The sequence below is a fragment of the Rhinolophus hipposideros genome (genome assembly GCF_964194185.1).
Source record: "Rhinolophus hipposideros genome assembly, chromosome: 15".
In the NCBI taxonomy this organism is placed as follows: Eukaryota; Metazoa; Chordata; class Mammalia; order Chiroptera; family Rhinolophidae; genus Rhinolophus; species Rhinolophus hipposideros.
Genome location: NC_138061.1, coordinates 63,682,906 through 63,700,021, shown reverse-complemented (window position 1 = coordinate 63,700,021; position 17,116 = coordinate 63,682,906). Strand labels below are relative to the sequence as shown.

Genomic DNA, 17,116 nt, shown 5'->3' with positions numbered 1-17,116 from the left:
AATAAATCCCCAATCTGATGTGTTCTTTCCTCAGACAAAGTATTTGAGAGTCTTTGTCTCCTGATAATATTTTTCTGTCCATCCTATTAGATAGTTTTGTAAACTGAATGTTTATGTCCCCTCAAAATTCATATGTTTGAACCTAATCCCCACTATGGTGGTATTAGGAGGTAGGGCCTTTGGGAAGTGATTAGGTCATGAGAGCGGAGCCTTTAGTGGGATTAGTGTCCTTACAAAGGAGACTCCAGAGAGCTCCCTCACCTCTTCCATCTTATGAGGACACAGCAAAAGTGCAACCGTCTATGAACTAGGAAGCTGGTTCTCACCAGACATCAAATTTGCCAGCACATTGATCTTGGACTTCGGACTACAGAACTGTGAGAAACAACTTTCTGTTGCTTGTAAGCCACACAGTCTATGGTGTTTCTGTTACAGCAGCCTGAACAAACTAAGAAAGACAGTAAGTTCCATAGAGGGAGGGACTACACCCATATCGTTCATCTGTATCCCTGAGTCCTAGACAGTCCCTGGCTCTTGGGCGGTGCTCAGTCAATACGAGCTGAGGAAATAGATCCATGGGCATCTCTTCCTACAAACTCAGCCAACCGAATCCGCTGGTCCTCCTCCAACTGCCTTCCTTTTTACTGAAGCTCTTTTGGACGCCCCTCCCCACAGCTGATGCCGGGCCCTTTGCAGGTATGCAGCACGTTCTCTTTCTCAAAGCACTGGGTTCATGCGACGAGCAGTCGCTGAGAACTCACGACGTGCCAGGCCCTGCACTTGGCAGTGAGGGGCCAGTGGGGAGTACACGAGGATCCCGGCTCTCTACAGAACACAGAGTTTCTGGGAGGTGGCTGGATAACCACCGAGCCAGAGAACGGTGGTTCTGGAAGAGAAGCTTAGCACTTACAGCATTCCATTGATACTAAAAAATATCTTGGTATTTGTCTTATATTGTCCTTCTCGATACATCCATAAGAGCAGGAACTGCTTTGTACCTTTTTGGAAATGCTCACAATAATTGTTAAAATCCGTAGTAGCAGATAGCTAAGTGCTGAATTGGGATAAATCTCACTACTACTGCCTTTAACAATATAATAAAAATTATTTTAAATTAAAAACTTTTATATACCAAATCTCCAATTCTTGAATTTGAATATAAACCTAGACATGCTCGTTCAATTATTACCAAAATGTTTACTGAGTGTCTCTGCTCTCAGTGATACACTGGCAACAAATAAGAAACAGCCAGGCATTTACACGGTGACAGCCTAGTGGAGATGAGCAGAGATCCTTATAGCGCCGTGAACGGAGGCTAGAACAGGGCGTCTGTGCAGTGCCACTGGGGGCCATGATGGCCACACACTCAGCCCAGGGGCTGCGGAGGTAGCCCCCTTGCCGTGTGAGCTCGACCTGGGGAGATAAGAAGGACTGTGCCTGGGGAGGAGAGGGAGATGGCACTTCAAGCGCAGGGCACAAGTACACCAAGTCACACAGTGTGTTTAGCTAGCCGTAACTGTGCAGGATTTGGGAAGGCAGCAGTGTGTGTGGGGGGGATGTTGGCTGGGCAGTAGGAGGGGCTGAAGGACAGGCTGGTGGCCAGTTTTGAAAGGCCTTTAGAAAGTAATCCAAAGAGTCTGGGATATTATATCAGTGGGATATCTCTGAAGAGTCTCTATAGGGAAGAGGTATTATCAGGTCTGTAATGCAGAACTGTGACTGGTGGCAGTGGGCTGCGAGGGAGCGGCAGGAGGAAGGGGCCACTGTCCAGTTCTCCAGACGAGAGAGGCTGCATCTGAAGTGACACCACACTGCTTTCTTCTGCTCAGACCCTGACTCGGGGGCCAAAGGGACAGGGATGCTTTCTCCCATAATCCCTGCACCAGCAGGAACCACCGCAGGAACCAATCTGCCCCTGGGGATTCCTTTCATGGCCACCTCCCAGCCATGCAAGAAGGTACTCCAGGGCAGTGACAATCTCATCTGATTTAGGGGATACTAAGTAGCAGTAACACTCCCATTGAACACAGACAGAGCAGGCCCTCTGAGCAGGTATTCTTCTAAGCACACCGTATAAATTAACTCACTGAATCATCACAACCCTACACAATAGTAGGCACTATTATGATTCCCATTTTACACATGGGAGACCTAAGGCACAGGAGACTAAAGGTTGAAGATGGCTAATATTTGCAGAGCACTTCTCCTGGGCCAGGTATAATTCTAAGCCCTCCACCTATATTAAATCATCTAGTCTTCACTGCACCCCCACGGTATGGGAGAGTCCATATAATGCTGATGGGGAAACGGAGACAGAGAGTAACTCATCCAGGAGTAAACAGAGAGTTAGAGGAAGAGGCAGGGTTCATACTCAGCACTCCGGCTCCATGGCCCAGCCTCTTAGCCATCGTGGTGGGGGACCACAAATGCTTCTTGAATTCATTAGTGAAAGGTGCGGGTAGCCAGACGGGTGCGCATGCCCAGTCCCCACCCAGATCAGAGTCCTTCCCCAGTTGGCTGTCACCTACTCTCTGCTTTGGACTGAGTCTCCAGGGTCTCAGGACCCAGGCGCTTTAGGCTTCCCTTCTCCAGAACTCACTGTGGAGGGACTGCCCCCCGCAGCCAGAGAGGCTCCTCTCTGTGCCTCGGGACAACAGCCCTTTGGGGAGCTGCAGACTCAGGTGGGAGGGTGGGATTACCTGGTACCCAAAGATGTGCTGCATCAGGCGGTCACACATGGCATTGCTGGTAAGAATCAACTGCAGGACTTTCACAGCCACGTACATGGCGTGGTCATCTGTCGCCAAGGAAATGAGGCCCAGGACGATGGCAGGCCCACCAATGAAGTCCAGGCTGCTGGCAGCAGGGCTGGAGTGGAACACCCTTACCCCTGTGTGGGACAAAGGGGCATTCCATCAGCAGTCACAGCCTCACTGCAATGAAAAGTCCCTGGCAGCATGCATTCTGGGCTGAATGAGCTGCCAGAGCCACTCTCCCCTCACAGCAGAGGAGCCTGCACTCGTGGGACAGGCTGGGAGGAAGTGTAGGGGACTTTGAAAGTCTTGGGTCACTGAGAGATCCTGTTCTGACCCTTTCTGAGTTACCAGCAGGCTGAAACAGCCCGGGGGATTTCAGACCGCTGCCCTCTGCCTCAGTGCCCGGTGAGCCAGATGTTTTAGGTACCATCTGAGCCTCAGTCTGCTGAGTGCTCTGATAGCTGCTGGCTCTGGTCTACTCTCTGGGTCCTGCGGGGCTGGGTCTTTGCTTCACTCCTGCACAACTACAAGGCAACTGACAGTCTCTGGCTATTGTTTTCACTCCAACAACCACAACCAGAGCCTCTGAACAAAGATCACACTGTACTCACTAGATGGGCCCCGCTGTGCATAGATGAGCCCGCTTAGTAGCTGAGTTCACTACCAACTGTCAGATACAGTGAGGTGAACTGACCTCATGTACTTTAGGAGGCCAACTCTCTGGCAGGGTTGACTTGCCAACTCTTGCCCGCACCATCCGGGCTTTCTAGCAGGCTCTGTCCTGCCTGCCGCTCAGAATTACAGGCTGCACAAGCGGTGACAGCCACAAGCCCTTTTTCCCAAATAGCAGTAAAGGTTGATAGCCTGACTTACCTAAATGGCCCACAGCCACGGCTCCAATGGTTCGAAGACAACCTGAGAGATGCCCAGCACAATTTCTTAGCAGGAACACAGGCATGGCATTGTCACGGGATGAAATGTTCATCTAGGGAAATTGGTAACGATTAGTCCTAAGGAACTTTCCTGGAAAGGAAAAGGTCTTGTTCACAGACTCCTGGAGGACAGTCTCTCCAAGGCCTGGCCCATGGCTGGCACTCTGTGAATGAATACTAACTGAACCGAAGTCAGGAGGACTGAAGCCAAAATTCAGGTTCTCGTGTACTGCCTCCCAGGTTGTGGCTTAATCAAGGGAGCGGCTTCAGTTACACAACTGGGCCACTGGTGCCGTACATGCTCAGAGTAAGGAGCTAACGGGGGCAAGAAGGACCCTAGGGGACGTAGAGGTGAAACAGTGCCATGAAGGCCAGGGTCGCCTGCTTCCCAGGCTAGGGTCGTCCCTCCTCTGTAAGCCCCAGCCTTACTGGTTTCAGAGAGCAAGAAACAGGAATCCTGGCCTCCTCCATCAGAAGAAACTCTGCTGGTCAGACACTTCTTTGGTGCTCAATAGGACCTAATCCCTGACCCCTCCTCCACAGCAAAGGGAGGGGGCCCTCTGTCTGTGAAGGTGGAGAGAATATAACACACCAGCCCAAACTTATCAGCAGTGAGCCAAAGAGCTCTTTACGCAGGAATTAGGAAATAGTAAATCTAATGGCTTCGTCGTCTAGAAACATATGTTTGCTCTTTTGCAAATTTGTTATTTAAAATAAAGAGCAATTCACAGAACACTGCAGTGTGTGTTGCATGTGTATGGGTGGAGGGTATCGGTAGCACCCAGAAAAGGAAGCTCCACTAAGTTCTCAGTGTCACGAAGGTTTTCAATATTTAATTTGTTCTTGCTCTGCTGTGAAGAATGAAGAGCACCTACGTTTTTCTCTGAGCAATTACAAATAAAATGCTTAGTCTTGAGGGAAGCGTATAGATGGGGAGTCAGAATGCTTTAACAAATGAGTGGGAAGCACTCTTGTGTATATCTGTCTGTACACATGCAAACAGGAAGTAATGTTCACTTAATCATTGAAAGCTGAAACAAGCCATGGAATCGGGATTCCAAAAGGGGGCATAAGTGAGATTAGAAGGCGTACCTCTTTGGCAATCAGGCGGCTGTCCACCTCATTGTACATGTTTCTGATGTTCGCAACACTCGTGGTGGAGGAGCTGGCAACGTGAAAGCCAAAGGCAACCCTTTCCTCTGCAACCAGGGACACCGCTTCTGCACCAGGTTCCTCTCCTAAAATAGCATATCTTTAATCACTTCCACTCTCACTTTATAGTGAAGGATCTGAATCCTCACAAGAGTAAATACGTACAGCTACATGGAAAAGTAATTATTGAGAGCAGGCTTGTATCTCATTATGTTTTATATTTGTATGCTGTCAATTGTTGTTACGTTGTATGTTCCCATGTTGTGTGTTCATATGTCTCATGTTGTGCCCTTACCTGTGCTCCTGACATGTATAAAAAATTGTGGAGCAATCTCACGATATTAACTGTACGATAAAATAAAGGCATTCCAGGTGTAAAATTACTAAGCTTGAAACATCTATCTAGTCCTGAAACCCAAATGCTAAGTGATAAGAAAGCTGACTTACAAAAAAGGAAATAGGTTTGTCTGAAAGTCCGAAGATATTCAGCGAGCTGCACATCCCACTTGGAATTAGCGCCCTGATCCCTGCATCAAGGAGAGCCACATGTGTGACTTGCGAAGCATGGTAAGAATGGAGAGAAACTTTGGCTCACACATTGCTCTGGCCCAAGCCATTTGCCAGAGGAAACGAAGTTTGAGGAAGACGTGGGGCCTAGAGACAAAAGCACGCCCCAGCGCTTAGTTGTTCTCCACCACGCACAAGACTTCTGTACGTAGAGTCATTTATTGTTCTTCCCAGATGGGAGTTGACCCCCTGGACTTGACAGAGCACAGAGAACAGCGCTCCCTGCTTGAACAGCCAGCAATCAATAATAAAAATGTGGAGGTTTTGTCTGCCTGTTTAATAATTGAAGACAACATTATGCTTTAGTTAAAAAGCTTCTTCATTAAAAGGAATGCAACTTACTTATCTCATTCTCTTCTCTTTCTTTGCTGATGGTATGACCCACCCACTCTCCTCCATTATGAGCTTTGGAGTTGAAATATGAAGGAAACTGTCATTTCCTTTCTTGTGACATATTCTGTAGAGTTGTAAATATATGAGGATCCAATTACAGAGGTCTTCCCTGAGGACTGACCCATGCTGAGTTTATTCTTTATAAATAAATGTGTGCCTATTTTTAAATAATATCAGCAAGATTACTATAAATCAAAACACTCCATACCTTGGGCATACACAGCTTGGAAATTTCCACAGTATCTTGGGCCAAGTTTGTTAATAACTTCCAGAGTTTCCACTGAGATGGCTTCTTCGAAGAGGTATGTAGGGCCAAGACGCCATATTAATGATGACTTTTGTTTCCAAATCCGAGGCGTAGCAATATATCCATAAACATCCACAAATGATGATGGATCCATTGAGAGGAAAGGTCCTGGCAAGGCCTGCATGTACAGCATCTGTTAAAATGAAAAGGATGGGAGGTGGTTAACTTCAGAATTAATTAAATAAATACATATGGATATAAAATGATGTACCTTTTTCTTCTCTCAAAGTAAAAAAGTATTTTATATAAAACATTAAAAACATAACTCTTAAAGCTGAGAAACAGTGCAGCAAAACAGTTTATAAAATGCTGGTGGGGGTATAAAAGTGACATTGTGCCTTTGGAAACAAATTTGAAAAGAAATATTGAGAGCCAATGTTTGTCTCAGGTATTCCTCTAAGAACCTAAATGTCTAGTATTGGTATATTAATTTTTAAGTGCTAAAAATAATGACAAACATACAGATTCGAAGGAAAGAAATAAAACTCTATTTGCAAATGACATGTCCATGAAGAAAATTCCAAGGAATCTAACACACACACACACACACACACACACACACACACACACACACTCCTAGAACTAGTAAGGTCACAGGATATATGAGCAACACACCGAAATTAATTGCATTCTGTAGACTAACAATGAACATGCAAAAACTAAAATTAAAAACACTATCATTTACAATTTCTCAAAAGAAAGTGAAATAATAAAACATGTATAAGATCTATATACTGAAAATTCCAAAAGGATGATAAAAGAACTCAAAGAAGACTTATATAAATGAAGAGAACTACAATGTTCCTGGATAGTAAAGACATCATTTCTCAACATAGTTAACGCTGTCGTTTCTCTCTAAAATGATCTATAGGTTTAATGCAATTCCTATCAAAATCTCAGATGGTTTTTGCAGACAAGCAAACTAATTCTAAAACGTACAAGGGGAGACACAGGCCCTAGAATAGCTTAAACAAGTATCTTAACAAATTGCTCAATTTTGTTTTTGTTTTTGTAAAAGAAAAATTAAGTGGGAGGTACCACTCTACCCAATATCAAGGTGTACTATATAGCTACAATAATTAAGAAAGTGTGATATTGTTATATCACAAAACAATATATATATATATATTGTTTTTTATATAGATAAAAAACACTGAAAGAAAAGAGGGAATCAGGAGATAAACTTATACAAATATGCCCAACGGATGTTTGACAAAGGTTGAACAGCAATTCAACGGAGGAAGGATAGTGTCTCTCACAGTGGTGAAGAAGCAAATGGACAGTCACAGGCAAAAAAATAAACTGTGACCTAAACCTCACACTTTCAGCAAAATTTGATGCATAACTGATCACAAACTCAAATGTGAAATTTAAAACTAGAAAAAAAAATTTTTAAAGCATAGGAGAAAATCTTCAGGATCTAGGACTAGGCAAATTCTTAGACTAGAAACTGAAAGCATTACCCATAAGAGAAAAAACTGATAAGTTATACTTCATCAAAATGAAACTTTGGGACTGCAAAATCCGATGTGAGGCAGGATAAAAAAACAAGCTATAGATTAGGAAAAATTATTTGCAAATTACATATTTGACAAAGAACTAGTATGTAGAATATATAGAAAAACCCTTAAAACCTAATAGAAAAAATAGACAATCCCATTAGAAAATGGGCAAAGACAGGAACAGACATCACTGAAGAAGATATAAAGATGGCAAATAAGCCCATGAGAAAATGTTCAGTCTCATGAGCCATTAAGGAAATGCAAATTGAAAACACTAGGTATCACTATACCTATCAGAAAGGCTAATTAAAAACTAGTGACAACACCAAATGAAGAGAAGCTGGATCACTCACTCATTGCTGGTGGAAATGTAAAATGATATAGTCACTCTGGAAAATAATTTGGAAGTTCTTAAACCTGTAACTATAGTAGGACCCAGCAACTGGACCTTCAGGGAAATAAAGACTTAGGCATACACACAAAAACCTATACATAAATGTTCATAGCAACTTTATTTGCCGTAGCCCAAAACTGGAAACAACCTAGATGTCCTTCAGTGGTTAGGTATTCATACCATGAAATACTACTCAGCAATAAAAAGAAATAAACTATTGACACATGAGACAACTTGGATGGATTTCTAGAGAATTATGCTGAACGAAAAAGCTAATCCTAAAAGATCATATACTGTATGATTCTATAGCTATAACACTGTAAAATGACAAAAGTTTAGATTGCTGGTTGCCAAGATTAGGGAGGGGGATGGGTGAGGGGGTGTGGGTGGAAGGTGGCTATAGTTACATCTTTTTTGAAAAGGCAACGCAAGGGATACTTATGATGGAACATTCTGTTTCTTGGCAGTAGTTGTGGATGCAGGAAACTATGCATATGATAAAATTGTGTGAAACTAAATACACACACAAACACAAGTAAAACTGGGAAATTTGAATAAATTGGTAGATTATACCTATGTCAATATTTTGGTTGTGATATTGTTCTATAGTTTTGTAAGATGTTACCATTGGGGAAAACTGGGGGAAATTATACAAGATTACTCTCTTTTGTTTCTTATAACTACATTTTAACCTACAATTATCTGAACAAAAATTTCAGTAAAATAAAAGAGAAATAGTTAAGAGATTTTCACAACTAAAAATTGATAATTTCAAAGCCTGTGTGGACAATTTTTTAAAATAATAGTATAAGTTAACTAAGTAGTATACATTTTCTGTACAATGAAGTCACAACTACTTTTCTTAAAGGGAAAAAAATCTGACAGAAACTACAAACTATGGTAAGATGGAATGTGATCATTTTTCTACTTTTCTCTATTTTTCAGTTATTTCAAAATATGTTTATATTATTTTTATAAAGACTATAAAATCACTATAGACATTAATATGTATATAAACACATATTTTCTCAGTGAGAGCTCAGATGATTTCAGAAATATTTTTTCCCTACCAATTAAATGAGATTTTCAAATAAAAACAAAGCAAGCTTTCAAACACCAGTCCTGCCTGGACCACAGCCCACAGTGCTTGTTGCCTTCTGCCATTCTCCCAGGCAGAGACTTCTCTCTCTCCGAAGCTCTGCCCCACCCCTCCGATCCAGCTTGCCCCCTTTCTTCCCAAATTCCTACTGCATTCACCATACAATTTAGATTGATTTATAAACTTAATGTGTTTCAAATTACCCTCACATCATTTTGTTCAATTCGGAATGTTACAATAATCCCCACCTTTCTAAATGTAACTTATCTTCCCTTGGAAATAAAAACAAAGTCTCTGACATTTGAGAACAATTGTTAAGCTGCGTTGTCCCCAACATAAGCTGTCCCATCTTGGTCGTGGCCCGGATGTCTGCATCTAAACACAGGCCTGTCTGTGCAGCCCACTTACTGACCCTGAACCAACTTGTTGAGATCATCTTGGAAAGTCAGTTCTGTCAGCCTTGGCCCTTGGCCATTCTCCACGGCATATTTTGGCATATTTGGCATATCCTATGATATCACCCCACTCCCAACTTCCCCGCTGACTGACTCGTTGCACGGATCCTGTGAGCTCAGAAGTTCCTTCATGTACCAATTCACTCAACTACGCTATCACCCAGTCCATGTTACTCTTTGTGGCTGTAATTTTAATGCAATTCACCAAGAGCTTATTGCACGCTTACTAGTTGTGAGGCCCTGGCTAGATGCAAGCGAGATCCAGATATCAATAGGACATGTCTCTTAGCCTCAAGATGCGTGTACTATTTCACAGAATACCAACCTATTCTGTGAAACAAGACAGAATAACAACATATCTGTGAAAAAAGATTTTTTGAAAGCCCATCTGTAAGCATACCTGAACAGATAAAACAAAGACACTGAGACCACGAAGGGGACTACACTTCCCATCCTGGCTAATGTGAGTAACTATTTCTTCTTCTCCAGTGACAACTCTAGCCCTGCTCCATTGTTCCTACTTCCTGGGTAGAAATTCTAAACATACACAGACAGCAAATTGCCTCTCATTCTGGCAGCATCCAATTCAGAACAGACTGACTTTACTTCTTTGAACCCTTTCCAAAATCAGCTAAGATAAGCCCAAATCCTATAGAAGCCCCTCTTAAGTCCTTGTTGCCCCATGGAGTACGGAGTCTCTTGCTACAGCAAGCTTAATAAATCTAACTTTTGTTCTGTACTATATCCATACTCCTGGAAGTATTTGGCTGGTGGGCGTGAACAATTCCCAACACCCAAAATAGTACCTACCACATAGTAGGTGCTCAACAAATATTTAATGAGAAAGAGAAGGAGGGAGGGAGGAACTGGGGGAGGGAGGGAGGGAGGGAGGGAGGGAGGGAGGGAGGGAGGGAGGGAGGGAGGGAGGAGGAACTAGTATTATTAATGACTGGAGAAAAAACGTTAACTTTATGTGTTAGAGGACCTGCTTTTCTTATGCTCCTAACAAGTCTTTCTGGTTACCAGTGCCTCTTTTATGACAATTTTACCAAAAGATAACATCAAATTCATTTTTAGGTGTTCTAAAGAATTTAGGTTGTTCTAACCTAATGATTCTCAACCTGGGTGATTTTTCCCCCCAGGGTAAATTTGGAAATGTCTGGAGATAATTTTTGGTGTCCCAAATGGGAAGAGGGGAACGATATGGCATTTTGATGGAGGAGGCACAAATATTGCTAAATGTCCTCTTCTACATGAAATAGGCCCCCACAACAAAATTATCTACCCCCAAATGTCAATACTGTTAAAATTGAGAAACCCTATTAAGGTAAGATTTTCCATTCTGGCTGCACGTTAGAATCACCGGGGGAAATTTCGACATCATTAATAAATTACCCCACCCTCAGACGTTCTGCTATAATTGACGTGGGGTGCAGTCTGTGCACGAAAACTTGAAAGACTTCCGAGGTGATTCTAGAGTGCAGCCTCGTGTAAGATGCTCTTCCAGACTGCCCCCTGTGGTCTTGGTCTTCTGGGCCCTTCCTTCTCTGGTTTCTTCAGGGACCTCTGACAGTCGCTGCTGGAGCAGAGCCGTCATCTCCCAGCTTTCTCTCCCTTATCCCTCAGGACCTCAGGTGTCTCTCCATGATGCTTTGTCCAACTATTTCTTCTCATTCCATTGCCTTCTCTAAGCAGGGGACCATCCTTTCCTCACCATTCTTGCTTGAAATCTGGCAAGATGTGTTGGTCCCTTTGCAAACTCTAGTGTCTTGCTCTGAACTTAGTGTACAGATCAGCTACATTAAACTCAGCAGGAAGCCTCTTAGAAAAGCAGAACCTTAGCCAACCCCATTCAGACCTACCTGGGGAATACTTTGTTCACTCTGACATTTATATTTTCTTATGGCCATTCGTACAGTCATAAGTGTCATGAGTATTCTTATTTCCATGTTTTAACTTCTGCCCTAGTTGTGTGACATTTATTCCTTTTTCTAAAGATGTCCTTTTATGCCTGAGCTCAGCCAAGTGTTCTGGACAGCAAGGGGATTTCATTGGCAAAAGCAAACCAAGAACTAAACTGAGGCCACCCAGGGTGGTGTAGCTGGGAAGAATGGCCATGGGCAAAGGCCACTGAGGGAACCATCTCACCTTGGCTGAGCCAATGACCTGTCCATCCAGGTATGTAGAAACATTACAATTCTTTTTCATTTCCTTGGTGACAACCACAGCCAGATGATGCCACTGACCACAAGCCAGCAGTTGGCCACACCTGACCCGAAGCTGGCGTCCTGCAGAAGGCTCAGAGTCATCCTCAGGTTCCATGACATCTAGGAAAGAGAACAAACACCATATCTCAAAGGCGGCTTCATGCCACAGCAACCCAGCAGAACAGGAAAGGATACTTGGTATCTCATTGTGGTTTTTATTTGCATTTCTCTGATGGTTAGTGAGGTTGAGCATTTCTTCATATGTCTGTTGGCCATCTGTATGTCCTTTTTAGAAAAATGTCTCTTCAAGTCCTCTGCCCATTTTTTAATTGGGTTGTTTGTTTTTTTGGAGTTGAGTTGAGTGAGTTTTTTAATAGATTTGTGATATTAATCCCTTATCAGACATATCAGTGGCAAATATCTTTTCCCATTCAGTAGGATCCCTTTTTGTTTTATTGATGGTTTCCACCTCACTCCAGTCAAAATGGCTATCATCAATAAATCAACAAACAACAAATGCTGGCGCGGATGTGGAGAAAAGGGAACGCTAGTGCACTGTTGGTGGGATTGCAGATGAGTGCAGCCACTATGGAAAACAGTATGGAGGTATCTCAGGAATCTGAAAATGGAACTACCCTATGATCCAGTAATTCCACTCCTAGGCATCTACCCGGAGAAATCCAAAACTCCAATTCAAAAATCAGTATGCACTCCTATGTTTATTGCAGCACTTTACACAATAGCCAAGATATGGAAACAACCGAAATGCCCATCGGTAGATGACTGGATTAAGAAACTGTGGTACATTTATACAATGGAGTATTACGCAGCCATAAAGAAGAAAGAAATCTTATCATTTGCAGCAACATGGATGGATCTAGAGAACATTATGTTAAGTGAAATAAGTCAGAAAGAGAAAGACAAGTACCATATGATCTCACTTATATGCGGAATCTAAAGAAAAGAATATGTGAATGAACTAATCAGAAACAGTTTTGGGGACACAAAGAAAAAACCGAGAGTTGTTAATTGGGTGGGGGGGGGGTGGGGATAAGGGGAAAGGTGAAGGGATTAGGAAGCAGCTGGTAACCAACCACAAGATGGCCTCAGGGTTTTTTGAAAATTAATTTGGGGAACGTAATCAATAATGTTGTAAAGATTTTGTTGGGTATCTGATGGACATGCGTCCTATTTGGGAGACCACCTCAGGGATACTGTGGATGCCTGATCATGGCATCGTACACCAGAAGCTAAACAATAATGAATGCCAACTATAATTTTATATATATAATGTGATGGCTCAGTGTGAGGTCGGAGGGATAGTGGATGGGGGGAGGGGGGTTCACAGTGTGAGGGATGTAAATGGTGAACGTCTAAGTATTACCTTGTCTTGTACACCTGAAACTAATAAATTAAAATTAAAAAATAAATAAATAAAAGAAAAAAAATTAAAAAAAAAGAATTCAAATACAGCAGATGTCCCCTCAGAACGCACACACACACAAAGAAAGAAAGGAGCCTTGGGCCAAAGAGCCATGGCCATGCCCCCTCTCATAAAACAATAATACCAGCAGCTATCATTACTGAGGTCTTGCTTTATGCCAGACAGTGTTTTAAGGACTGTTATAAATATTAGCTCATTTCATATTCATGGAAACCGTGTGAGATAGGTGCTATCACAATTCCCATTTTGCCATCCCAAGGCACAGAGAGGCACAGAGACTTGCCCAAGTTCATGCAGCCAGGGCACAAACCCAGGAGTCGGCTCCAGGTCTAGCCCACACCAGAGTGCCACCACAGTGATGCACATTTCCTGGCGAAGTCCTGAGAGGTGGCAGGGAAAGGACAGTTATGCTGTGTGTCGAGGATGCCAAGCCACCCTTTGGGCCTTCCAGGTATTTCACAATGACACTCTCAGGGCACAGGAGAACAGCAGGTGTGGCCAGGACATGCTGGGCCACTTCGGGCTATCACAGGTGGGTGAACCTGGAGATCCAGGCTGAGCTCCAAATGGCAGACCCAGGACAGCCTCAGCATGCTAAAGAGGGTTGGACTCCCAGGACCTGGCGCCAAGAGCTGCTGACTTAGCCCCATTCCCCCCAAGTGTGAACAAAACCAACTTTGGCCTCCAACACCTTACCCAGGGGCTGAAACTCTTTCTCTTCCGTAGACACAATCAAGGAGAGGTCCTCCAGGCAGAGGCTGACTGAGAAGCAGACAAAGGGCTGCTCGGTCCTGGCCAGGTGGCGCACCAGGGTCAGGAAGTGCAGTGGGTGGCCCTCGGTGACAGTGCTGTGTCTGCTGATCAGGAACCAGCAGGAGAAGGTCAAGCCCCCGGGGGGAGGGAAGGACCTGGCAGCACCTGGGGTCAGAACAGAAGCATACCCTTAGGCTTTAGCCAGCCGCTGTGCCTCACCTGACTCATGCCTGCTTTTCCTCCACCCCACTCAGCAGGATGTTCTTGTCTCCTTATTCATTCTCTCAGGAATAAGTCAAATTCCCACCAGGACTTCAGCCTAGATCCTCAAAGCCTCTCTGCAATCCTGTCCCACCTATTATTCCATGCTGCCTTGCCAAGGAGACAAGGTGGGGGTCACACCCTGACATCCATCATCATTTGGCCCACTAGTCACCTGTCTAAAGGTGGGCAGTGTGCTACGTGGGATGGAGGGCACTGGCCTCTCCCAGCTGACACCTGCATGGGGTGGCTCCATTCTAGGGAAGCCCATGCCCACCCACCTCGGAACAGGGTTGGCAGTACCAGTGAGGCCTGCCCTCCTCACTGAGTGAGCAGAATCAGCCTTGGTGCCCCACTCTGACAGGCCATGAATGCAATGGCTCCTGAGCACCCACTCTCACACGAAACCCAGGCCCAGTTCCCCTAACAGAGGGTGCCTGGCTTTCAGCAGAGCACATCACTGTGCAAAGCACACCAAGGCCCAAGTCAATCCCCACACAAGCCAAGGACGGGCTTGTTCCTGGAAGTCATCAACATGGAACTCATATTCCTCTCTAGGGGCGAGGTGTCCATTTCAGGATTTGTCAGTCACCGACAAAATGAATCAAACTCAGGTTCAGCTGCCCGGTCACCCACTGAGCCCATCAGTACTCACTAAGCCCCCTTTATACACAGAGCCATGGGCTGGGCTCTTGGGACACACAATGAGCAGGACAGCCCTGCCCGGAGAGAGGCATGACAAACTGGAAGGATGGCTCATCTACAGATACACAGGACCAAGAGGAAGACTCAGCTTTCTTGAAATGCCCAGTGGAAATCTGAAATCAAGGCTCTCTAAGGACTTAGTCCCCAGGCAGAATGAGGAGAGCTCAGCAAGCTAGCCCAGGGAAGCACCTACCTGCCCCAATCCCTCCGGAGACTGAGTACTCGGTGCTGGTTCCCATAACTGTAGACAGGGTCGGAATAAACAAACAGCTGGAAAAAGGAAAGGGTCTCAGATCATTGGCCTGCACTCCAGCCTCTGCTGTGACAACTGCCCTCTGTCCTTCTGTAGGGGCCTCACTCGCTCTTAGACCATGAGGCCCCCAAGGACAGAAAGCAGCTGATGCTGGTACCATGGCCCTAAGAGAAGGAATCCACCTGAAGGCTGGAGGAGAGAACATTCTAGAATGCAGACATGCCAGGGGGAGGAGAAGGTCCTGGCCCTACACAGCTGGGGACGCTGCCCCTAAAAAGCCACTGAGTAGATGTGGTGTCCGTGACCCAGACACAGTCTACTACTGAGTGGTGGGAGCTGATGGGAACTATAATTTTGTAATCAATATTATAATTCATTTATAATCAGACACTAGGAAATTAATAAAGCATATTTCAAATATACAAAAGTCTGTCATACCCATAACCTTCCACAGACATGTCAAATTCCACGAACGATGGAGCCAAGGCAGCCCTCTGAGGTTGCAGGTTGCGTGGGGAGGTCATGGAGATGAGGCTCAGTGCCATTGGAAGGGCGGCGGTGGAGCCCTGGGACGGCCCCGAGGGCCTGAGGGTCTGTGTGACTGCCGGGCATGGGCTGGCATCCTGGATGGCTCTTGCAGGACTCTCAACAGTCACTAGTACCCCTGCCTGTGACCCTAAGATAGCAAGAAAGAGAAGAGATACGTCTTTGCTCGAAGTATTCTCCCCTTTCTTCTGACAATAGCCCTGCCATTTCTGCCACAGTCTCCTCGAAGGAGGGCTCTGCAGAGTTGCCATGCATCCTGACCACTGTGAGGATGGCTTTCCTGGGCCTGCCCATCTGGACTCCCTGCTGATTTTGATAATGGTGAACCATGGTGCAACCTGCTCCTCCTAGAAACTTCTCCCTTTAATTCCATCATGCCCCCTCTTTCTGTGGCTGTCCTTGGCTTGCCTCACTGGCAGTCACTCTCTGAGGCTTAGGGCTGGCTCACCCACCTCACACACTCTTTCACAATAGCCTGTCTCCTTGAAGCTCTTCTCTCCCACCTACAGCTCCCAGCCCAAGCCCGACTCTGTCTTGCTTTCGAGCTGGGCCTCCTCTCCTTGACGTCCTGTGTGACCTTACGTTCAGTACATCCACAGCTTCCTTTTCTCCCAGCTGGTTCCCTGGACCAGCATTCTCCAAGGTACCAGGCCTGACACTAAGGAATCCACCCATGCTTTGACCTCCTGACCCCTAACTCCCCTGAGTTGGGAGCTGCACAGAAAGCCGCCCCTGGGCACCTCCATCCAGGTGCAGCTCCGGGAACTCCAGCTGTGTCGTGACCCTATCACTGTTTCTGCGATCGGGGCCCAGAGGGATCATGAATGTGCTTAGCATCCCCTGTCTCATATGAGGTAAGGGTTGTCCCTCTCCTTTCAGATCTGGCCTCTCCTCAGGACCACCAGCCCCTTGACTTTTCCTCATTTGCTCCAGTGAGCGTTGGGCAAACCAGTTTTTAAATCTGTCTGCTTCCCATCTGTTGTAAATAAGCCCTCACAAGGAGCACACAGTCCTTTAATCCCCGTTAACCTGTCCCTGTGGTTTCCTCTGTCCTCACCTGAGCATCCAGAGTCCCCTCCACGCACAGGAGACGTCCTTGCAGCCGACGGACGTGGGGGAGTTCCAAGACCTAAGAACTGTCTAAGTATCATAACATATAAGAGAACCAAATGAAGACATTATGTGGGCAGACGTTTTCTCCAGCTTCATCGAGTACTGTCCTAGACCTCAGTGCTCCCTGGTTCTCCCTCCAAGCTTTTCTCTCCCTGCCTAGAAACTCTTCAAGTCATGCACAAAGGCCATCCCTCTAGCTCCCAGATCGGACAGCTTGTGAGTTTTGACTTTTCAGGTGCTTTTGACTTAACCAGTGACCAGCTAGGAGCTCAAATTG

At 45.2% G+C, this 17,116-nt stretch overlaps 1 protein-coding gene across 1 annotated transcript in view; it reads right to left on the bottom strand.

Annotated features, from left to right (window-relative positions):
• WDFY4 (WDFY family member 4) overlaps positions 1 to 17,116 on the bottom strand; it is a 307,568-nt gene that overhangs the window by 180,300 nt on the left and 110,152 nt on the right. Inside the window, exons 15-23 of the mRNA XM_081075021.1 lie at positions 16,784 to 16,866; positions 15,619 to 15,856; positions 15,121 to 15,197; positions 13,905 to 14,126; positions 11,706 to 11,884; positions 6,009 to 6,240; positions 4,781 to 4,926; positions 3,630 to 3,741; positions 2,700 to 2,890 (exon numbers count right to left, since the gene is read on the bottom strand). Coding sequence (XP_080931147.1) covers positions 2,700 to 2,890; positions 3,630 to 3,741; positions 4,781 to 4,926; positions 6,009 to 6,240; positions 11,706 to 11,884; positions 13,905 to 14,126; positions 15,121 to 15,197; positions 15,619 to 15,856; positions 16,784 to 16,866 — 1,480 coding nt within the window. The remainder of the gene's footprint in view (positions 1 to 2,699; positions 2,891 to 3,629; positions 3,742 to 4,780; positions 4,927 to 6,008; positions 6,241 to 11,705; positions 11,885 to 13,904; positions 14,127 to 15,120; positions 15,198 to 15,618; positions 15,857 to 16,783; positions 16,867 to 17,116) is intronic.